Source organism: Poecilia formosa, unplaced genomic scaffold (assembly GCF_000485575.1).
Source record: "Poecilia formosa unplaced genomic scaffold, Poecilia_formosa-5.1.2 Scaffold322, whole genome shotgun sequence".
NCBI lineage: Eukaryota > Metazoa > Chordata > Actinopteri > Cyprinodontiformes > Poeciliidae > Poecilia > Poecilia formosa.
The window spans coordinates 242,519-251,528 of record NW_006800261.1 but is presented as its reverse complement, the minus strand read 5'-3'; the positions used below and the strand labels follow the sequence as shown (position 1 = coordinate 251,528).

The 9,010-nt window shown below is 38.4% G+C and overlaps 1 protein-coding gene across 1 annotated transcript in view; it reads left to right on the top strand.

The window, feature by feature from the left end:
* afdna (afadin, adherens junction formation factor a) overlaps positions 1-9,010 on the top strand; it is a 109,203-nt gene that overhangs the window by 26,493 nt on the left and 73,700 nt on the right. Inside the window, exons 2-3 of the mRNA XM_016661302.1 lie at positions 8,292-8,487; positions 8,562-8,674. Of these exons, the coding sequence (XP_016516788.1) occupies positions 8,292-8,487; positions 8,562-8,674 (309 nt within the window). The remainder of the gene's footprint in view (positions 1-8,291; positions 8,488-8,561; positions 8,675-9,010) is intronic.

Here is a 9,010-nt window from a genome sequence, read left to right as displayed (position 1 = left end):
GCAGGTAAATTTTCCTCGAGGAATTTTAGTAATCGAGGTACTCTAATCATTCGAGGAATCGTTTCAGCCCTATTACTGATGACAGGATGGAACTGTATATCATTTTAAATAAATGTTATATTTGCTTACAGTCTTTTGTTTCTTGTTAGTCACATAATTTAAACAGAATCTATAGTTTTATTTTAATAGAAAAATTGGTTTCAGAATTAAAAATAGTTTCTGAATCGAATCATGAGCCTAAAAATTGGAGTTGAATCATTAGACCAGTGTTTCTCAACCTTTTTTGGGCCAGCGCCCCCCTGGCCTTTATCCAGGTCTAATTAAAAACATAAATAAGTGATCAGTTATTCACTGTTATGGTCGGTAAGATACATTTATTCTCAGTAGTAGATGTGGTCTAAACAAACCCATGGCACTTCAACAATATTATTTTACCTTTTATCTGGAAATAGTGTCCGTTTATTCTTGCCATACAGACTCTGTATTAATTATTGATCGAAAGGTCTTGCCATACCAGTTTATTCCTCTGTATTTACTTTAGTTTCTTAGTTTATTCTTGCATTTTGTTCTTCATTCATTTCCATTTAGATTCCTTTGATTAGTATTATCCTCTCTTGGTTTATTGCTATGTCCACTTTAGTTTCTTTCCTGTTGCTAGATTTATTTTATCATGTATTGACGCTCACCATCATTAATTTTCACTCATCACCTGCTGCGCCGCCAAATCGTCATGTTTCACATCATGTGTTGATTTTTCACTGTTCAACGTCGGATTCTCTGTTTTTATGCCATAATTCACATCTAGTTCGTCGCTCCGTTTTATGTCCTGCTTCTCCTGTTTCAGAGTTTTGCGTAATGGCGTCTTTATTATTTTAACCCCCTAAGGTGCAGGGTGGTCGGGAAGCGTATCGATGGGGAAAAGGCAGACTGACATAAACCTTTTAAAACAACGGAAATAATTTCTGCATTCTGATTATTGAAATTTAAAATTGCTGTGTTGTTCTATCACCCCCGTTTCATACCGGACCACTTACAGCTCTGGTGTTATCGCTATAAAATGAAGGCCCTCTATTGTGGTATCACCATGGAGGGATTTCTTTATTTAAATGGGTTCATTTTTCAGAGAGATACAAAGTGAGGGTATCGTGATTTTAGCTACCAGTAGCAGGAGAACGGAGCTGCGCCAAGAAGCTAACAGAAGCTACAAACACTGAATGGAAGAAGAGCTGCCATCGATACAGTTGCAGCCAAGCATGGTTTAATGTTACACAATACAGTTTTACCAAGTTGCTCAGAGTCTAAACTGGCATTGTTGTGCATATAAGGTGTAAAGTTTACCTTTGACCAAACGCCCCCCAAAGGCATCCCAGCGCCCTCCTTTTGTAAAAATGTCCGCCAGCGCCCCCTGCCGTCCTCTGAACACCCCCTGGGGGGCGGTACTGCCCATGTTGAGAACTGCTACATTAGACACTGAAAGATTCACATTTCCAGAGCCCTGCTCTTTTTTCTTGTCAGAAAAGCTGAAGTAGGTTCAGTTCTGCATATTCTGCTAGNTCAAATGAAGAAGTTCTTATTGGTTAGCCTGTTTGCTTGGTTGTTTTCCTCTCGGTGCAAAAACACAAAATCCTACCAACTAATTTTGGTCTAGTCTCTTGGTGCCCTTGAAATTAGACAAAACTAACTTACTGGTAACTTTTCTGCAAGAAATAAGAGCTTGTTTTAAGTTAGTAATTCCTTATTATTGATTTAAAAAATACTGGTTCAATTGTTAGATTATTTTCACTTATAACAATACATGTTTCTCATGTATTAATTATTGCTCGAAAGGTCTTGCCATACAAGTTTATTCCTCTGTATTTACTTTAGTTTCTTAGTTTATTCTTGCATTTTGTTCTTCATTCATTTCCATTTAGTTTCCTTTGATTATTATCCTCTTGGTTTATTGCTATGTCCACTTTAGTTTCTTTCCTGTTGCTAGATTTATTTTATCATTTATTGAGCATCATTAATCTTCACTCATCACCTGCTGCGCCGCCTAATCGTCATGTTTCACATCATGTGTTGATCTTTCACTGTTCAGCGTCGGATTCTCTGTTTTTATGCCATAATTCACATCTAGTTCGTCGCTCCGTTTTATGTCCCGGTTCTCCTGTTTCAGAGTTTTGCGCGATGTGCGCGTCTTTATTATTTTAACCCCCTAAGGTGCAGGGCGGTCGGGAAACGTATCGATGGGGAAAAGGCAGACTGACATAAACCTTTTAAAACAACGGAAATAATTTCTGCATTCTGATTATTGAAATTTAAAAGTGCTGTGTTGTTCTATCACCCCTGTTTCATACCGGACCACTTACAGCTCCGGTGTTATCGCTATAAAATGAACGCTCTCTATCGTGGTATCACGGTGGAGGGATTTCTTTATTTAAATGGGTTCATTTTTCAGAGGGATACACAGTGAGGGGATTTTAGCTACCAGTAGCAGGAGAACGGAGCTGCGCCAAGAAGTTAACAGAAGCTACAAACACTGAATAGAAGAAGAGCTGCCATCGATACAGTTGCAGCCAAGCATTGTTTAATGTTACACAATACAGTTTTACCAAGTTGCTCAGAGTCTACACTGGCATTGTTGTGCATTTAAGGTGTAAAGTTTACCTTCGACCAAACGCCCCCCAAAGGCATCCCAGGGCCCTCTGCCGTCCTCTGAACGCCCCCTGGGGAGCGGTACCGCCCACGTTGAGAACCACTACATTAGACACTGAAAGATTCACATTTCCAGAGCCCTGCTCTTTTTTCTTGTCAGAAAAGCTGAAGTAGGTTCAGTTCTGCATATTCTGCTAGAAAATCTCCTCCATGTTTTGGTGAGAGAAATGTTGCATTGACTGCAGCCACGTTGTTAATCATTAAACACCCCGATAGTAGAAGTCACAAACATCTCTGCATGTCAACTTCCAGCTTAGACGCACTTTATATCTGCCGTATAGCAGCTATCTGCAGACTTGACCTACTTTCTTTCTGGATCATAAATAGTTCTGTCTCTGAAGCTTGCAGGTTTAGCGTGAAGTATCAGTCATTGTGTGTGAACGTCTTTGCTTTACGCGGCGGAGACGAGGGATTAAGATGCAGCACAGAGCCCTGCAGCGCTCTGACTTACAGTAATTACACCGAGTTGGTTCATTTGCTCAGATTAGAGATGAATATGTGTGCATAATTAGGAAAAAATGATTTCATGCAGCAGGAGGATAAAATTAAAAACATTTTAATTCAGGATATTTTGAGATTCAAGTAAAAAAAAAATAAAAATAAAAATCAGGCCCATGCTGTAATAGATTAGTTTTTATATTTTGGTTTCTGTTTTGAAGATATTCTACAGCTGGATGAGTGTTACGTCTTATAATTAATAACATGGTTAATGTTATAAAGAGAATCAACAGATGTGTAGATTTAGTTTTATTTACTACTTATTCTTTTTATAATTTTGTTGTAGTTTCCTTGTTTTGTATTTCTTTGTATTGATTAAACTTTTTAGACAAAATGTGTACCGTAGTTAAGTCATTTTAACCTTGTTTTTATAAGCTTTGTTTTGAGACATAGACACTTTATCGCCGTTGAACTGTACATTTAAAATATAAATATATAGCAAAATTTTGTTGCAAGGGTCCATTAATAATAAAATAAATAAGCAAAACATAGTGAGTGTTGTCCAGGGAGAACAGAAATGTCAATGTGCATTGTCCCAACCAAACATCTTAAAAGTAAATTAAATCACTGTTCTTCTTTTATGTTTTAACCTCTGGTCTTTCTGTGCAGCTTAACAAAAATCCAAAATGAAGAGTTCAACCCTTGATTTTTTTTTTTTTTAGAGCCACAGCTCTTTGTTGTTCAGGAATGGGGAATGTTGCACAGAGGCATGCACACATGCATGCAGGGTACAAGTATGCAGCTCTGGGCCAATAGCAGCAGTAGAGAGAGAGAGAGAGTGTGTGTGTGTGTGTGTGTTCCACTGAACTTGAGTAAACTTGTTTGTTGATGAGTCAATTCTACAAAGTCAATACAACTATCAGGGTTTCCTTAAATTGTCCTATAACAATTGGCTTTACTTCATGACTGGACTTGACCGTATTATGTAATTAATTGTATCTGAATCTTTACTCTGTGACTGAGTTTCATTGGATTGGGATGCATCAGAAAGAACTAGGAAATTAAATATGTCAGTAGTTCCCTGAGCAGGTTTGCTATTGTATGCATATGAAGTAGATTAAGTTTCTCTTAGTTGCTGTTGAGTACTATCAATCTACATTACCTGCTTTCTGCTACAAAAAGAGATAAATTCTCTGATTTTAATTGGTTGAATTGCAGCAGAAGGCGGGGCTTGACCAGGGAATCATTCCTACAAGAACCAGAACTGCATGTATATTTATATTTCAAGCTACAAAAATAAACGGTGATTAATCTGATTAAATATTTTACTCAACTGACAATCCTATCAGTAATATTAGTGATTATTTCTAGCTTTCTAGTTTTAGCTTCATTTTGATACCAGAACAATTCAGATAATCCCTGTAGTTTCTGAGATGTATAAAATTAACTTTTGGCATGACGTTTTGAGCAGCTTTACACTGCAAAACACAAAATCTCACCAAGTAATTTTGGTCTAGTTTCTAGTGCAAATATCTTAGTGGACTTGAAATAAGACAAAACTAACTTGGAAGCAAATTTTCATCAAGATACAGGAGCTTGTTTGAAGTCAATAATTCCTTAATATTGATTTAAAAAGTACTAGTTCAACTGGCAGATTATTTCAAGGGAAAATGTCTTGTTAAAAGTGAAATAATCTGTCGATGGAATTGGTCCTTTTAAAATCAATATTAAGGAATTATTGGCTTAAAACAAGCTGTCATTTCTTGCTGAAATTTACTTGTAAGTTAATTTTGTCTTTTAAGTGAGCTAAGATATTTTTCCCTAGAAATGACTTGGTAAGATTTTGTGTTTTTGCAGTGTAAGGGGTTAGCTTGAACCTTTTGTACTTAAGTATAACATCATTACGGTTTTGCTCCTGTAATGAAGCTGAAAGGTTTTAATGAATAGCCTTGCGCTAACAGAGCTAGCGTCGGTTGTAAAGCAGAGCAGCAGCTGGCGTTTTGTAGCGTTTTGCTAATTTTTTTTGGGTGCCATCTGGTGTTCAGAGTTGAGTTGGACACATTAAATGCAGCAGCGACGCTTCTGCCTTGAACTTGAACTGCGTGTGTGTTTGGACTGGGCCGTTGTGACTGCGGTCCTGCTGACCGCCGCGTTAATTATCCACTTCTCTCTTTCTCTCTCTCTGAGCCTGGCTTTGTTTGAAACCAAGAAGACTAGTGTCTCCACAGTAACAGTTACTAACGGTTACGCAAGCTTGACAACGGCAACCCGCGATGACCCACATTCCAGCAGTAAATCACAACACACACACAAACACACATTCCTGACTCCACCCGTCGCCGCCGATCGAAACTGCGCTCAGCGTTTCCACTCCAGCAAACAAACGAGGGAAAGAAAGTGTTGCTGTGTAGAAAAATGTAAACATCTCTATCAGTTTCCTGCCTTTTCTTGCATCTTTTGAGTTTTTTTTTCTCAGTTTCTGAATACATCGGACTCCATAAGCTCCCGTCTCACGTTAGTTCAGGGTGTCCAAACTTTTGCACCGAGGGCCACAACTGTGAAGCTAAAAGCAGCCGTGGCAACAAAAATTTAGTATTTTTTGTTATGAAATGACAATCTAAAATCTAAAATGATTCCATTGTAAAAACAAACTAAATATGCAATATTTTGATGATGTTTTTGGAGGCGTTTCTAGGCTAAAAGACCTCGATCCAACTCTCTCCCTTTCTTTTTTAAACATTCTCATTTAGCCTGGTTTCATAAATGGGTGCGCCCTCTTCCTACTTTCAAGTAAAAGTTGCTGGAGGCAACAAATAATTATTTTAGTTATCGATTAATCAATTTTTCTGACAGTCAAGTAAAAGTTGCTAGAGGCAACAAATTATTATTTTGGTTATCGCTTAACCGATTTTTCTGCTGATTAATCACATAAAAATTGGCACATGTGACAGATCTCTCATTTAACTAAAGAGTTGTTTTTTATAATACAAATACATTAAAATCTGCACATGAACTCCTTTTGAACTGCCTAAAACAGAATAAAATTATGTATTTTTTGTACAGTTTTGGATTTATTACTGCTTTGTGTGTTGTAATGTCAGCAAAATGGTCATTTTTACACAGCGTATAATCTAGTTAACAATTAATCGATTACTAAATTATTTGAGGGGTATTAAACTAATCATTTCAGCCCTACTTTGTACTATCAAATTAAAATGAAAGCAAAAAAATGAAGTGGACAAAAGAAGATTTTGATTTCTCTTCGGCCTCTTTTCACTTTAATTTGTTTTAAGCGCATAAAGCTGTGATATTCGTGAATTGTGGACCACACAGAATCTTTCCAAGGGCCACAAATGGCCCCCGGACCGCATTTTGGACATCCCTGCCTTTAACTGTTGTTCAAATGCTGACATGGCGTTTTTTAATTTAATATTCAAATTCTGAGGAAATGTGTCCTCGGATGACTTCCTGTAGATTCAGGTTATTTCCTCTTTTAATTCTTTCAGACTTACTTCATGCAACAAACCTGCGAAAGCAGATCTGTTTTTCTTTGGTTTTCGATACCAGATAACGCTCGCATAAGGAGGATGGAATGCTGGGAATTTGTGAGACGTTTCTGGTGTCGTCTCTGATGAAACATGAGGTCAAATTTTCTTTTTTTTTTTCTTTTTACTGCTGTGCGCTCCGGCGGCATCAGAAAACGACGGCGTGTTTGCGTTTCAGGCTTTTCTGCTCCATTGCTGTAGGAGCCGAATGGCCATGTTTGAGCTTGTATCTGTTTGTTTGCCTGAAGGAGAGATTTCCTTAAACAAGCGGCGCAAACCAGAGGGGGGAGAAGACGAGATAATAAAGTTGAAGCGGAGTTAATTGATTCGATTTACAGGTCAGGGAGGAAGTGGGCTTTTCCTGGAAATTACTGTCATTTGCTTCTAATTACGGGGAAAATGGAGATTTCCTCTCAAAACGAACTCAAGAGATTTAATTCAAAACAATTTAACTTTAAATTGTCCAATTTAAACCTGTAAAGTTTCTGACCTGGTTAGTTTTGTTTGAGTTTTTAATTCCTCCTTAATAAAAGTTTAGCTTTTGTTCAATTCACTTCAAGATTTTTCTACTGAAAAAGAGTTGAATTAAAAAAAATAAACTCATCTGAAAATGTCAACAATCACAGTCCATACATGAAGGGGAGTTTCCAAAATGTGGTCCGGGGGCTATTCATGGCCCTGGGATGATTGTGTCTGGAACTGTTTTTTCTTTTTTGTTGTTGTTTCAACTCATATTAGACATTAAAATTAAACAAATTAGACAAAATAATTGTGGTATAAAAATAATTTACCATTTTCCATTTAATTTGGATCTCTTCAAATTTTCCAAATTGCAATCTGTCTGAAAAAATAAGTCTTTCCATTCTTTATAACAATTATTAGTCTTTAAATAAACTTTTCATTTTTTATTTAAATTTAGATCACATTTGTTTGACTTCTACTCAAAAGTTGACTTTATTTATTGAACTTGGCTAAAGCAAGCATATTCAACGAAACAGTGCAATAAATCCTGATTCTGCTGCTCAGAAATTACATGTTTATTTTTTCAGTGGTTACCTAAAAATTGGCTGCATTTCTTTAAATAAGTTAAATATTTAACTTATTTAAATAAGTTAAATATGCAAAAGCCTTTTTATGCTTTTTGTCTGTAATAATTCAAAGACGTTTCTGACTATTATTTTATTTGTTTAAAGTATTACATGTTTAGTTTATTATTGATTAGATAATTTTTTTTGTACAAGTCCTTTTGATTTCCCCATTTTGTGACCATGTGACCAAAAGTTTGTCTTGCATGGAATGTGGCAGAAATCAAACATTGACTTTGAAAGAGCTTTGATTGGTGAGAAGCAGCTTCACCATTTTCCATATTTTCTACATCCTAAACTTTTTTTTTTTTCAATAAAAAATCCTCCATTATGGTTATTATCTTGCAGCACAGTCTGACATTAACAGTTTAGGTTTATTTTATCTGCCGGTTTACTTTTTTCTTTCATTGTTGTCTAATTCTGCATACAAACACAATTGTTGTAAATTCTGCTCATGTTTTTGCAGTTTCCAGTCTAAATAAACACATAATGGACGCTGCGTTTGTTATGCTTTTTTCCTCAAAAGGACCTGGAGTTCCATGGCGTGATGCGGTTCTACTTCCAGGACCGGGTGGCCGGGAACTTCGCCACAAAGTGCATCCGGGTCTCCAGCACGGCGACGACGCAGGACGTCATCGAGACTTTGGCGGAGAAGTTCAGGCCGGACATGAGGATGCTGTCGTCGCCCAAGTACTCGCTGTACGAGGTCCACGTCAGTGGCGGTGAGTCCTGTGGGCCGCGCGGCTCCCGGCTCAGACAGCCGACTGCTGCATGAACCGCTGGCTTTATGTTTCAGAAGAGCGCCAGCTGGACCTGGACGAGAAGCCGCTGGTGGTTCAGCTCAACTGGAACAAAGACGACAGGGAGGGACGCTTTGTCCTGAAGAACGAGAACGATGTCCTGCCCAAGGTGAGACGCAGAACGCCGCATCGCACCACATCATGCTGCATCGCACCACAACATGCTGCATCGCTCCGCATCGCACCACAACATGCTGCATCGCTCCGCATCGCACCACAACATGCTGCATCGCTCCGCACCGCACCACAACATGCTGCATCGCTCCGCGTCGCACCACAACATGCTGCATCGCTCCGCACCGCACCACACCACCCCACAACATGCTGCATCGCTCCGCGTCGCACCACAACATGCTGCATCGCTCCGCACCGCACCACACCACCCTGCATCGCTCCGCGTCGCACCACAACATGCTGCATCGCTCCGCACCGCACCACACCACAC